General features: G+C 36.4%; 1 protein-coding gene across 2 annotated transcripts in view; it reads left to right on the top strand.

Moving 5' to 3' along the window:
* Positions 1–15,038, top strand: part of WDR70 (WD repeat domain 70) — a 128,150-nt gene that overhangs the window by 93,795 nt on the left and 19,317 nt on the right. For both annotated transcript variants that reach the window (XM_042028466.1, XM_042028467.1), the window contains 2 exons: positions 4,811–4,895; positions 5,904–6,042. In XM_042028466.1, coding sequence (XP_041884400.1) covers positions 4,811–4,895; positions 5,904–6,042 — 224 coding nt within the window. The remainder of the gene's footprint in view (positions 1–4,810; positions 4,896–5,903; positions 6,043–15,038) is intronic.

Raw genomic sequence — 15,038 nt, 5'->3', positions numbered from 1 at the left:
TTCAAAGATTCCAGATATTGTTTCCCGGAACACATCTTTCAGAGTAAGGACTTGGTAGTCTTATCCTCAAAGGCCCTAGGCATATGGACACTAATGGCACTTGTATTCTTTCATATCTGCTGTTCAGGGTCCTCGATCCAGAGTTCTGCTGCCACTGTACCCATCATGAATGGGTTCTAAGTGGTGAGGTAAAAGCTTTGAAGCTTTTTTGTCCTTACTGAACCAGGCTCTTACAATGTGTGAACCTTCTCCTGCTTGGAAAATATGTGAACTGTGTGTCTTTCCATTCTGCATTAGGTAAAACGCTGCATCTGTGTGCCAGTGGTGTTTGCCCCAAAAAAATTCACACAGACATACATACTTCAGGAAATTTAGGGATAAACCTTGGTGTGCTTTTAAATATAACAGCAAACAAGGCTAATACTTAGGGAAGGGTATTCGCTAGTGCTGTCTTGAAACCTCCATTTATGTAAATTCTCTTCTGTTTCACATTTATGAATGTAGATCACATAAATGACCTTTCCTTGTTTTTGTTGCATGTGGCACTTTTACTTGCCTGCTCTTCCTCATCTGTCTCCAGTTTTTGTCTCATGTTAAACAGACTTTAATTTACTCAGGTTTTATCTACCACACTCCGCTCTAAGCTGTATAAAATGTTGATTGATTGTTTGCAGAATGTAAGACTGCACAGAAATTTGGCCACTCAAATGTAGATAAAAGTGCTACCTTTGTCTAGCGTATTAAAAGAAGAAAAAGAGCTCTGTGTGCACTATGCTGGAAAGTAAGGAGGATTCATACCTTATTTTGACTTGTTTGGTTAGTGCTTTAATATGAGTATTGCTTTGGATCTGTACCAACAAAAAAGCAGATGTGGATCCAGCTTTTGTAGATTAACACACCTGCCAAGTGCTGAGGATCAAAGAGAGGATAGTTGTTTGGGGCATGGGAACTTTCATTGAAAGCTTGATGGACTTTCCTGCATCTGATGTAGATTCTGTGTTGGATATGAGAAGATGAGGCATGGCTCAGCTGCAGGCACAAGGGAAAATGAAAACCTAAGGAGCTGCTTATGAAAGTTTCCAGTCTTATTCTTGTTGGGTATTAGGTAGTAACTTGACAGAAACTTAAGAAAGTGATATTTCTGCATGCTTGAAACCATGAAGGATAGTATTTGGGGAACATTTTCTTTGTTTAGCAGGGGAGAGATAAGAATTAGGATTGGACTTGGGGTCTTACTGTAAAAATACAAAAAAATTTTTTGGACTCCTGATATTTTTTTGTTGGTCTTTGTTTTTTTTCCATTTTACTTGTGTTTCTTTCGTCAGTTTGTAATTGGGTTAAAAGGTAGAAACACCTCGTATGCTCAAGGATCATGCAGCAGCATGTATGGTGACCGTTTCGTGTAGTGTAGTAACATATTGCTCTTCATAGTAAATCCAAACATTAGCATTTTAAAAATCAAATGGGTTTTTTGTCAAGTATTATTTCTCGGAAGCTGAACACTGGTGTTCATTCTGACAATGCCAAAAATGCATTTACTAGTTTTAATAGGCATAATCAGCTACTTGCAATACTTGGAGCGGAAATGGCTTTATGAAAGTCTTCTAGTGTCCTTCTTGCCCTATGTTCATATGTTCATTCCATATGTTTAGGGAGGATGGTGCCCTTAAGTATTTCATCAGGCTGGTATGTATGCAGGTGATGCTGAGAGCTGTTCCAAATGTAGGTATTGATTCCTCAATTTGTGACTTCCCTCACAAGATCTTCGGCTTTGGTTCCAACCTAGGAATTTGTGACTTCCCTCACAAGATCTTCAGCTTTGGTCCCAACCTAGGATGACTCCAAAGGTTGTTCTGTAGTTGTCGCAGCTCCTTCTGCAGAACCAGTTCAGAATGCAGAAGCCAGTAACTTGTTCAGAGGTGTCTCTCACATTTGTAGTATAAGCCTTCACAGAAAGGCTCAGAGTTGATAAACATATTCTGGTAAGCTTGTTATGCTATGCGTTTCCTAAGCTGTAACGTCTTAAAATTCCCAGTTCCTTTGTTTCTTTACTTTCCTCATTGATCTCTGTGAAGAATTTCTATCCTCGAGCTTTGCTTTCAACACAGGACTCCCTCTTTTAAAAGAGAGTGTTGCTGACTGTAGGCTGTGTGAATTCCTGGCAGCACTTTTGCTTCTTTTGGGCCTATTTACATTCATGTGCTTGTCTTCCTGGTCAGTATCTTCTGAAAAGAAAAGAAAAGAAAAATATCAGATAAAATCTTCATAGTATTAGTACTTTGGCTTTATTTTAACTAAAGGGCATTTGCAAAATGCCTGGCTTTTTTCACCAAAGACTCTTTTTCTAGGACCTAATTGTTGCCTCTTGATAAATCCAGTGCTCAATACCATTGGTGCAATGGTGTCTGACCTGATTGTGTCAGTTTTGAGTCTGCTTGTTGGTATCTTTCTTATTAAAATGGCAAAAAATAGAGTTTGAAATGCTACTTGAAGTGCTATAAAAGCTTTAAATAATCTTACCAGGCTGTGGAGAAGTTTGCCATCAATAAAAAATACTGAATGATCTGAGTAGACTATTTTGAATGCTTCATACTGACTTGCTCAACTTCTGTTTATATGCTTTTGTTTAAGGATAAGATAAGTAAGTAAAAACAGATCACTACTACTGCAGCTCTGTTGAAGAAGCCTCCTAAGCATCGATAGAAGGATGCTACTGGAAATAACCCTTGCTGCTGAGGAAAGTTAATATTCTGTAATCTTAGTGACAGTGATTTCAACTCCAAATGCAAATTAGATTTAGGAACCAATTTGCATTTGCACACTGATAATTTTAATTAGGAATAGTGTATTTGACCAAATTCTTAATGATGGTAAAGTTTCATAGCATTTGCAAGTCATTCTACTAGCATTTTTCCTCTCCAAATGCTTAATCATCTGTTTCTGCCCAGTTTAAGACAATGTTGACTTGGAATCAACCACAGCTTTGAGTCCTACTAGAGTCTTCTAAAGTTTTTAACCAGCCCATTACATTTTCTTGCTAGCAAAGGAGCTATAGCTACATGTCTGACTGCATTTCTCCTGCTAAAATCTGGCAGGACTACAGCTTGAAGATCATGTCAAGGCTTATTCCACTAGGAACAGAACAGCCTTGGCTGCTAGCCGTAGATCTGTCCCTACTCAGATTTGCAAAGTGGCCGAGTGGTGTCCTTTGCATACATTTATAAAGTGCTGGTGCTTTAGATGTAACATCTCGATGATAAGTGTTTTTTTTTCTTGGAGGGTGGGAGGGGAAAGGGAGGGCTCATTTTACAAGACTAAATGCTTTGAAGTACTTGGGATGGAATCTACTGAGAAACAATATGAAAACAGATATTCCCAAAACAGGGACCCAACATTTTTCTTCCTTGTCATTTTTTAGCTTCCCAATGAACAGAAATATACTCTGCTCTAGACATAATTTATTTAAGTTGTCCACTTTTTAAAAATATTTTGTAGTAAGGAGTTATCCTAGTCTTTAATATAAACATACATGATGTACGAGGCCACACATTACTACCTTCCCTGTGAAGGGCACTGCTGGCCTTGATTTCTTTTGTTACAGCATGCTACTTCTTTTAAAAACATTTTATTTCCAAGGCCTCCTTTGAGCTCTTTAGCTCAAAGGCTATGAATCTGCAAAATACTTGTAGATAACCAAATTACTTTCCTTCAAGATTTGTACTTTGGAAGAAAGAAGGTCTTGCCTCCTTTTCCTCCTAGGTCAGGAAGATTTTGTAACTTTTTGTTCTAAAATTAATCTCTGGATATTTTCAAATAGAATTCTTGCTTAAGTATCCTTCTTTTTACCCATTAAAAGTGCTGAGGCACTGCTGTCAAATGCTAGGACATGTCTAGGTGCTTGAGTGAGGTACTTCAAAGCTCAAATTCTGTAGCTCATCTCATGCTGGAAATATGTATTCCAGAAGGACAATCAGAGCAGAGATGTAGATGTCTCTGAGAATAACCAGCTAATCTCTTTTTTTTTTACCCCTATTCTCACTTTGTTAATATGTCATAACTTTTCAAAAAGGGATAAACAGCCTGACTTTTACTGGCCTGCAGTCACACCATGTTTATCAAACACAGATGAGAACTGCTACAAATGTCTTGCTGTAACCTTGATTTTGGCTTTTGTGGCTAAAGGTAGCGTGGTGAAAAGGTTTCATTATAGCAAGTGTGGTTTCACTTGCTTCCCTTCACCCCCTTCCCTGAGGATTTCTGACTGATTCCAGAGCGTCTTCTCCATCCTGAGATAGCAGTTTGTTGCTATTTGCCTGCTAAAGAAGGAGGAAGACTTTCATGTGCTTTCTATTCTTCCTGATTGCTTTTTCAGGACAGGTGAAAACCACACGTATAAAACTTGTTTAGTTTTTGATCTAGACCATTCATGGCAACATTTTTAATTTCTTTTGATATCTTGAAAGTTAAATTTGCTCCTAGCAGCAAAGCATCAATGCTCACAAACACAGAATAAATTAGTGATTGAGGAATCTGATTCCATTGTGGGTAGTGGTTCTTGGTAGGAGGTATTACCACTGAGTCATTGAGGAGAAGTTTCTGATAGACTTGGAGTGCAGCTTGTTGAGCTTCTCAACCTTGCACTGTCATAGTCATTTAGCAATGAAAAACCTCCAAATCGTTCCCATTTTGGATACTTCTGCTATGTAATTTTGTTCTCCTTCTCTTTGAATTAGTGGGAGAAAATTTCTGACATGCCTAAGTTCTTGACTTGAATTCTTTATTGCTAACCTTTGTCTCTTTTGTTTCATAGGAGATGATACTTTAAAGATATGGGATATTAGACAATTTAAAAAGCCTCTTAATTCAGCAGATGGACTGCCCAGCTTCTTTCCGATGTAAGTATTCTAATTCCTTCCAACTAGAAGAAATAGCAGTATTTTTGCCGAATGGGGAAGGGTTCTACTGGAGTTCTTACCCTCGGTAGTCACAAGGTCCACAATTGTGCAGAGAGTATTGCACAAGGAGGACTCGCAGTGACAATTCTTGTCTATTTTAGGGATTCACGTTGCTTTAAAAGGTCTTATTTTTGTGGTATTTCAGTCTCATATGTCTTAAGGCTAATTGGATTAGCAGCCTTTCAGGAGGAGCCCCTTACTTGTGTGTAATGAGATTTAAACCTCATTCTTATTTAGTCTCTGGTTAATAAAAAAAGAACTGAATCAAAAAGTAGACATAACATGAAGGTACATGGTATGAATTCAGGTTATGGTGTCAGAACTGCTGACTTTATTTAACTGTGTAGTGCTAAGTATTGTTTTCAATTATTGGTCTGATCTGCATTTCTATAGCTGTAATACAGCCAAATCCTCTAAGGACAGTTTGTAATTTTGGAATAAGATTTTAGAAAGACAAGTCATGGACAGCTTAATCTTAACTGCAGTTTGTAACACAGAGGAAAAGTAAACAGAAAAACATTTTTGGCCAATATATAAACACACCACCTTGCATCACTGAAGGATGTATCATCAGCAAAAACAGATTTCACGACTAGTACATTTTTTTACTTAATGATGACCACCAGATTTGAAAGTACTTTTTTGTTTGTTTTGTTTTGTGTGTTGAAAAGCTAGCAAGACTTTTGAGTGGAAGAGAATTTTGTTGGGAGGAGGATTTTTACCGAATCTGCCAATTTTGCACATCCCGTGCACAACTGTAGTAACAATTGTAGCAGATAACTCTGATAACTATAGCAGTAGATGACAGCTAACAAAAGACTTTTTCAAGCTTTGTCTTGAAAGGACTAACTAATAGAAAAGATTGTTTTAAGAAGTGCAATTTATATGTAAGTTCTCTATATGTTAATTATTTATCTACCCGGTAAGATGCTTTCTTTTCTTCAACAGGACAGATTGTTGTTTCAGCCCAGATGATAAAATCCTTGTCACAGGCACTTCTGTTAAGAAAGGTGGTGGCAGTGGGAAGCTGTTTTTCTTTTATCGTGAGACCTTCCAGAAGCTGTATGAGATAGAAGTTACAGATGCAGTATGTATTTTAGTTTTGTCATCTCTTCAAAATATGAATGAAATCGTATTCATATGCTTGTTTTCCCTTATACAAGTAATTATCTGTTAACACTATTGTCATTTTCCTACTCCACAATTACGAGATAGGGCTAGAGTAAGCTGCATAGGTACTATTCTTGTTTCAGTTTTAAAAAAAAAAAAAAGAATCCTAGGACAAGGTGTTTAAACAGTAGAACTTCCCTGCTCTGGTGTCAAGGATTTATGATCTGTGAAGTGAGACACAAATCCTAAAATACGTAGATGTTTATGTGGTTTACTTCACCACTTATCAAGATGAAATGCCCTATTGTGACAAAACTCCTTTTTGTCCGTGTGACAAAATTAGTGGTTACTCTATAATGTGTTTCTTGTCTAAATGCAAGAATTTGGGATGAAAGGAAGACATCATTAAGAAGTCCATCAAGAACACCATTCTCACCAGTTACTATAAAAACCTAAGGTAGTGAACCTGTAATACCGAAGGGTCTGTGTATGGCTTGAAGTGACCGCCTATTCCCTTGTACTGAAGGGAAAAGCTCAATACCATAGTTGAAAAGGTCCTTTTACCCTTGTGATATACAAGTAAGCATATAGGTGATAACAAACAGGAGTGGATGAAATTAGAACAGAATTGCCACTGATAAGTATGGCAATATGTGCTTCTGTCCCTTTAGTTGTTGCAGGATGTCAGATTAGCAACTTTGTCACATTTGATAAACACTTTGTGTTTTCTCCTTCTGCCCTTTTTTTAAGCCAGCACAACAGTCTTTCCTAGCCCAGCAGACCAAACTTCCTTCTGCTGGATGTCATTTGTCAGAATCTACCTTTGTATTTGCTTTTCTTTTCAAATCCTGCTTTCTTTTTCCTGCTTTTAGTTCATCGTAAGGTAATACCTGCTTACAGATGGATTTGTTACACCTATAATTTCGGTGGCAGCTGTCTTGCAAATTAAAAATGCAGAATTCTTATCAAAGCAGAAAACATGTGTTTTTTTCTAGAGCAGAAATACACCTGTTTTCATCTTAAGCATATAATCTTAATACAAAGGGGTTTTATATGACTTTGGAAATTTTATTTAGTACTAAAGAATTTCTCCAAATACAGAAGAAATTGGCTTTTATATTTTTCTCCTATGGAGCATGCCAAACCACAAACCAAACTTAGCAAATGTGAATTTCTAGTGGATTTTTATTTTCTCATGCAAGCCTTAGTATTTATACCATTTATTATATTTATACCAAGTCTTTATACCCTTTTTCTGAGAGAAAACATGAATGCTTCAGTTTCTGCTCTGAAACTTCATGACAGAGAAAAGGAAAACAACTATGTAAGATAAAACGCAAGAAGTAGATTTTTGTAGGAGCTCTCCTGTCCATGGGTACAGGAAAAAATAGTTTCATAATTCCATTAACAGTCAGTTCGAACTCCTTAGACCTGAGTGTTTGGAGGTGGTCATGATGGTATCTCCTTTTAGTACTGATCGAGTCAGTAACAGTGTGCAAAAACTTCACTTAAGCTCTAAGACTGCAAGAAGGAAGAGCTTGTCAGTGGTGGATTCTGTAGCTCCAAAACCACTTAAATAGTGAGAAATGCTGCTCACCAATCTGCTTTTTTTTGCATCCAAAGAAAATATTATTTTCATTTGGTAACTTTTTCTTCTATATCTTGCAAATAAAGGGTCTGTTTACCTGCTAAGGTGGTGCTACTGGGGAGTCCACAAAATCTCCGCCTGCTCTCAGTTTCTCTCAGAATCGAGAGCTAAATTTCTGTTCTTTGATTCAAAGTACAAAAGAAACACGGAACTGAGACCCAACAGGAGGAAACTGTCAATAAGCAACTTCACTGGGGCCACTAACGTAGTAAAATTTTAAGTATGTGTACAAATCTAAGCAGGTTCATAATTTTATACTATAACTTTGTATAGGTGCTGATATTTATATGGTACTTTTTAAGACTGTAGTAAATCACTTTAGTCTATGGAGTTTTAGTGCTGCTGGTTTTCTTCATTTGGAGTTACAAAATTTAAGACCATCATTCTTCTGCTTTGCATTTAGTGGAAATGAAAATAATGGAAATAATAGCTGAAGAATTAAGACTCACGAATACTGATCTTATGACATAATTTTCAGTACCAATATCTGTACAATGAGTCTGTCTAGCTTACAACTTTAACTCTACACATCCAAGGAAAATACAGTGTAGCATATCAATCTGAATCTAAAAGACAAAAATGACTATAAGTCGTCTTACAAAATAAAAGCAGTATATTCTTTCAATGTCTCTCTACTGTTGGTATCTTTTGGCTCTTTCATTAGTGTTCTTTACTTGTTCTTCTCAAATTACTGTGTTTGATGGAATATAAACGCATAAAGGCATGCTAAAAGCAAATTAATTTTCAAGAAGCTGGCTTTTATGTTTTATAAGCAGTAAATGCTGTTTGTTGGAAAGATCATTGGTCTGTAAACTGGGAGATTAATATCTTGTGTGTAGTTTATCAAAGCATTTTTCTTAGCAGTGCAGTAATTACTTGCTTTCTACCAGCTACGTTCGTAGTTTCCATTTTTTCCTTATACTCTCAAAAGTAGCAGTTAGCATTTAGCATTAGTGTAATTAAAAATAAGCACATAATGTTATCTAGGACTTCAGTTTGTTTTCTGCAACTAAGTGTTATACTTCTTTACATTTTGCATGTTACCTAGCGCTGAAATATGGAATTTTGCTCTTTTTATTTTGGGGTTTTTAGGCATTGCAGAGATGAAGTTATGCTATGCTATATGTGTAATAAAAGCTCAAATGCACCAGTATCTCTCTCAGCAAAAAGCCTGATCTGCTCTCATTCCTAATGAAATAATTTCAGTGATTCAGTTAGATTTAGTCCATATTACTAAAGAAAAAAGGCATCTTTAGTAATTTATTTCCAGTATAAAATTAAAATAGTAACACTTTTTGAAGGCAATTGTATTCCAGTTTAGTGATGTGATGTATATAATCAGAATAACAGAAAATCTACCGTGAAGGAAAAATATAAACTATTCATGTGTTTCTTTTTTAATTTCACAAGGAATTTTTAGAGGGAGATTCCAGCAAGCTTAGAAAATTGAAAAACAGTAAAGACCAGTAAACATTATCTTAAACCTCCTTGGTAAATAGCCAGTGAAATTGGCCTGTGAGTGAACCTAGTGGGTAATGAGAAAATATTTAATGGGAATGTTTGACCAAAGCTGTGTCTGGCATTCCTTTCCATCATACCACACAAACCTTTTTTCACCTTTTCTTTCAAGTTTTCATGGGAAAATCTATTACTGTTTCAGAGCTGCTGGAGTGAAACCTTGTGGTTTTACTAGTGGACTAACAGTCTGATTAGTTTCTGCTGTTGTGACTGGGTATAGAATATTAATTTGCTTTTCTTCTCTTGTATTAGTGTTGTTTTTTTTTTTTTCAGACACAATCTGTGCTTGAACAGCTGTGTTGTTGTGTCCACTCCTGAATACCATCCCACCACGTAGGCACTGGGACTTTTGTAGAATTTAAGCTTCTTAGATAAATAGCAATACTTTTTGAAGGAAATTAATCTCAAAAGAGCTGGAGACCACGGGCTCTGTCTCTGGCCAGTAGTGGGAGGAGGTGTGAACAGGCCAAACACAAAATCATCGGTGCTTCTCTGACCATCCTTTCTATCTCCAGTGACTGCTGTTTTCTAGATATCTTGATGCAGATACAGGAATTTTGCAGTTAATAGCACTCAATGGATTTTTTTTCCCATGAGTTTATCAAGGAGAGAAATCATCCGTGATGCAGGTTATGGCAGGGTCATTTACTTACTGCAGATTACATCAAAATTACATCAGGGTGGGAGCTCCTGCCTCTCCCTCTTCCATAATGAAGCTGGTGCTCTGTGTGCAGTACCCCAGCCTTGCTCTGACTTAGTGTGTTAAGGTACAGTTGGAGATTTTGAGGACTTTGCACTGTGACAATGGTTATGTTTACTAAACTGTACAGAATTCCTCTCTTTTTAATGGAACTTGAAAAAATCCTGTTATGAATGTGCAGCCTCGTCATAGTTCTTCTGTCTCTTTCTCTTCTATCTTGATAGTATTATTTATGAAAGGTTCTTCTGCTCTCACCTCAAATGTTCACAGTGAAATACATTTATTAAACTTGCTCAATTTGAGCATTAGAGGCTTATTTAATCTGAAATACCTATAATTGCATGCAGAACCTTTCTTCATTTACATGGATAAAGAGACTTAAACAGATGGCAGGAAACAATAGTGCCAGAGTATGGGGGTACAGAGTTTCTGTCCGGAAACTCAGAGACCATTTCACTTTCTTTTCCCCAGGTAGTATGAGACGCAGGAAGACCTGTAGCTGCAAGGTCTCATCTTTGGGATATCTGTAACTGCAGTCTGGAAGGGAAGGGAGATTTCACTGCCAGATGAAAGCCAGATGAAAGCTTGCTTTGGTTATGCAAGCATGAGATCTTCATGGGAACCAGTTATAAATACCTAGTGTATGGGAAAAAAAATTGGATATACAACATTTCTCCCAATGTCAGTTTAATTTAAAATAGCTGTGGATAGGTACTTGAATCACTCTCACATGTCTGTCATTCATTTGGCTACTTCCAACAGATCACCCGGTAGTTATCCTTATTACAGACAAGATTGATCTTGGCAGCAGTAGAGTACTCATTTTCCCCATATGGAAAGGACAAGTATTACACCCCGTTACTGCCAAGCAAGAATGGGCACTGAGAAAGGGGAAAAAAAAAAAAAAAAAAAGTTGTATAGTTACAGGAATTGCTGATTTTTAATGGACATTTAAGTAATAATTTAATTTAAAAATGATCCAAGTTGATGAGTTTGTGTACATTATAAAATAAGATGTGCAAGTTTTTAAAATATCCACAGATTTTTGTAGATAAGCAACAATCCAAAAACATAGATTCATGGTTGTTTTGGGAAACCTATTTCTGTTAGGAGGATTCTTCAATATTTTCTTAGTTTCTCAAATATAAGCAAAAGTTAAATTATTAAATACTTCTGAAAATACCTCTAAGGGATGTTTCAGGAAGGTCTTCTGAGACAAGCTATAAATAAATCTTCTTTTTAGATGAAAGAGTGAAAAGGAAAGAAGGAATAAGGAATATGAGCCTTCCAGCATCCTTTATGCACAGTTGATATAGGATTGCAGTATTTCTTTTCTTGACCTCAAACAATGTCATTTACTGTTTATAAAGTGCAGTAATATAGTAAAGGGCTTTTCCACTGCGGCCCCTTTCACTATGATTTAAAGCTTTTGAATTTAAGAAAAATTCTTTTAAGTTCTGGAAGAGATCATCATGCTACTTCTGTTTTTTTGTTGTTGTTTTTGTTTTGGTTTGGTTTTTCGTTTGTTTGTTTTAAAGCCATTTATTTTATTTAAAAAGAAAATCCATATTTTCACAATAGGGAAGTAAATATGATATTTAAGGCCCAGTAAATGTATTTGTTTTTCAAAGTGAACAGCAAAAAATATCTAGTATAAGACGTGAATCATGGGAATGTGTTTTCTTTTATAGTATGGTAGCCTGTCAGTTTTTATTCTATGCTTCCATATATGTAAGGACAATGTGGTCCTTCCCTTTGTGTATCCTGGAGCAGCATGTACTCTGTTTTAGGGGAGCTGTCACTAGGGGTTTGAGGTATGCAAGAGTAATAAACTGTGAGGGTTTTGCCCCTCTAACAGGGACTGGGGGTGTACATGAAGGTTGTCTCCCTTAGTTTTATGATATATGGTGATGAAAGTGTGGCTGTAATTTTAACAGACCAGGTGCTTGAAAATGCTCGACATTTGTAAGTACAAGGGAAACAGGTTGCCACCTTGATTAAGTTGCTTTTTTATTCATTAAAAAGAGCAAAGTATTGTTCAGTGGCTCCATGCACTTGTAAGAATTGTTTTATAGCTGTACTTGGAAAGATGAGTGGTACAGCATTGTAATCCATGCTTTTTATATTGAAATCCTTCTTTAATATATTGGCCTCTGAAAATGTTTTTAGGGTATTTCTGGTTTCTACATAGAAAATTGTAAGCTTTATCCATTTCTGGTCCCTTTTCTATTGAATATTTCCACACATTTTCTAAGCTATGTTTCATAAGGGAAAAACATTAGTATTCTTCCCTCCACTACTGTATTCTCATGAGTATTTTAAATCTAATGATAGCAGGTCACTGCATTGTAGATACTCCCTAACCTCCCACCTTATTTATTGTAGTTGGCTCTTTTCCTTGGAAGAGCTCCAGGGAAATCTTGAACGTGAAGATTTTTGCAATTGGGGTTTTCAGTATATTTTTACATATAATATTAGTGCATTTTTACTATGTGAGTAGCCTTTTTCTTAAATCAGAGCATGTTAACCATATTTTTGCTTGAAAGAAGAAATGGCAGACATTTGAAGATGGCATACTTCTAAATCTGTTATTTAATTCTTTTATTATTATTAAAAATACAGCAGTTTTATGAGTTACACAGTTTTGTCCCCTCTTCTGGTGCTTCCAGGAGGCAGACCAGCTTTTCCAAGTAAAGCAGCATGGCAATCCAGGTAGATGGCTATTGTATCACCTCTGTTCTCTAAGACACCAGTCAAATGAGATTAAAGAGTGCACAGTGGGAATTGATATGGCCTCTGAGCAGCACTGCTTCTCTGTGATTCTAAAGACAGAAATTCTGTAGCTCTTGGAGGGCAGCAGATGCTTAATGTAGCTGATGTTTCGTGGAGATCGTCTGCAGAGAAATCAAGATAACAGTAGGAGAAGGGAAGAACTATATATATTGAAGCATTTCCTTTTAATGCTAACTTCATTGGTGGATTTTACTTTCCATTCTGCATTTCAACCATCATTATCAAATGATCTTTGATTATTGCATAGAAATGATAGTGTTGTGTAGAAATTATCGCAGCAGGTAAGATTGCTATTATCTTCAGATTAGAATATCAAGTTTTTGATTTTTTAAAATTTTTTTTCCTTTAAATTCCAATTACACAGAATTGGAGAGAAATTATTTGTTAACTTGGGAGAAAATGTGTTGAAACACTTGCTTAAAAGTCCTTAGGGTCTGTTTCTGAACTTCATGGAGTACGAGTGAGAGTAGTGTTTTCTTTTAAAGCATTGAGATCTTTGAGACAGGAAGGAGTTACTCTACTGCCTGTGAGTTAGAATGCATATGGATCTTTCCTCAGCATGAGATTTTTAGTATCTTTTGAGGCATTTTCCTCTGTTTTCTCAAGGGGTGTATGCATTCTTGCCGGGATGAATAAAATAAAAAGTGGCAGAGGTTTACTTGGTCCGTGTAAACTGTGAGCCACATAAAACGCATCTGTGAAAATTTGTACAAAAACTAGATTTGTATCCACGGTACAGCAGTCTAAATATCTGAAGTTTCTAAATGGTTCCACACCTTTATCATGAAATGGAAAAGCTCGAGAGCCTCTGCTTTAATATCTTTCCTAATAAGAGAAGTTGATTAAAAGCGGTAGTAACCAAACAGGCATGGGGAGCAACTTGTGGTAGTGCGAAGCTGTCTTCAGCACGAAATATTTGCATGTTTTATTCAAAGACATAGAAACGCTATTAAATAAATGGAGGTTTTTTCCTGAAATAACTTTGTACATTCCCCTTCTCATATGGGAAGATGTACTGCTAAAGTCAGAAGGACTGAATGTGCAAGTTCCAGAACTATATAAGATAAAACTGAAAGGCTACACTGAGATTTCATCCCTCCATTCAGCCCAAGTTTGAAATTGCTTACCCCTCTCAAATACAAATGTAATATAGGCTTCTGTAACAGATAATGTTAATTTGGAAGGTAGTTGCTTTTTATTGTAGGCTTCCTAAGTAGTATTGGTTATTATGTTTTGAGCTTCTCTGAGTTTAAAAGATACTGCAAGCAGTTCTTCACTGTAAATACGTAGTAGTTTTATAAAAGAGAAAAGACAGAATAGATGTGCTAAATAAACTAGTTGCATGCATACTTGCACTGATTTTGATAGGCAAGGTTTTTTCAAAAAGAGTGGAATTTGTAATGATTACAGTTAAGATAAATCCTCAGTTCATCAGAAAAGCCCCACTTAGCCACTGCTGGGGTCACCTGTCCTTACAGAATCCACAGCCATGGTCAGAATTCATTTTCCATGTTTGCTGTCTTCCCTGCTGACATGTCACTTACCTGACTGCTTGGACAGCCAAGTGCAGCAAATCCAAGCAGTGCTGTTCACACAGAGCCCATCACATACTGTCACAGCCACTGAAGCAAAGCTTGCACATAGGAAAGAGGGAAGGTTTGTTTAAGTTTTTCTTCTAATTGAAAATATTTTCTTAGGGCAGCAGCTCTTGCTTTCACTTTTTCATTGTATAGCTTCAGAATAGATGCTGAGGAATTATTTATTAGATTGTAGGTTAGGAAAGGGGTAAGCAATAAGGGCAAACATAGAGTTTTTTCTGTTTTATCCCTATTCAGTTGTTAAGTATCTCCAGAGCTAGACCTGATCTTTGAAGCTAAGGTTTTCAAGATTTGTTGGGCAGTTTTAGAAGTTTGTATCTGATGTATTCTTTCTGCACTAGGAATATTCAATATGGGTACCAGGATTCTTTATCCTTGTACTGTGGAGTTTTATCTAAGTAGCACAGCATGCTGTAATATAGATCCTCATTAGTTTTCTGTTTTTCTTTTATAGTTATTTTGGCCACTGTAGACTGTAGGGATTCACCTGACCAAATACAGATGTCTACAGCTGATCCAGTCACCCTAGGCTCCTTTTCTAATCAACAGAGAAAAATAAATGTATTCAGACTGTGATTTTATCTCATCCTAAAATAGATCTCTAAAACAGGTTAGTTGAAGGCCTCTGCAAAATGCTTTCTCAAAATGATTTCTCTCTTAACTATAAAGGGAGATAATCTGTAGACATTTAAAGAGTAGACCTGTAAAGATTAGAG

Source organism: Corvus kubaryi, unplaced genomic scaffold (assembly GCF_017639235.1).
Source record: "Corvus kubaryi isolate FWS band 111438036 unplaced genomic scaffold, C.kubaryi_AGA036_p1.0 37308, whole genome shotgun sequence".
Classification (NCBI taxonomy): Eukaryota; Metazoa; Chordata; class Aves; order Passeriformes; family Corvidae; genus Corvus; species Corvus kubaryi.
The sequence above is the reverse complement of the archived record's forward strand: the minus strand, read 5'-3'. Positions and strand labels throughout refer to the sequence as shown.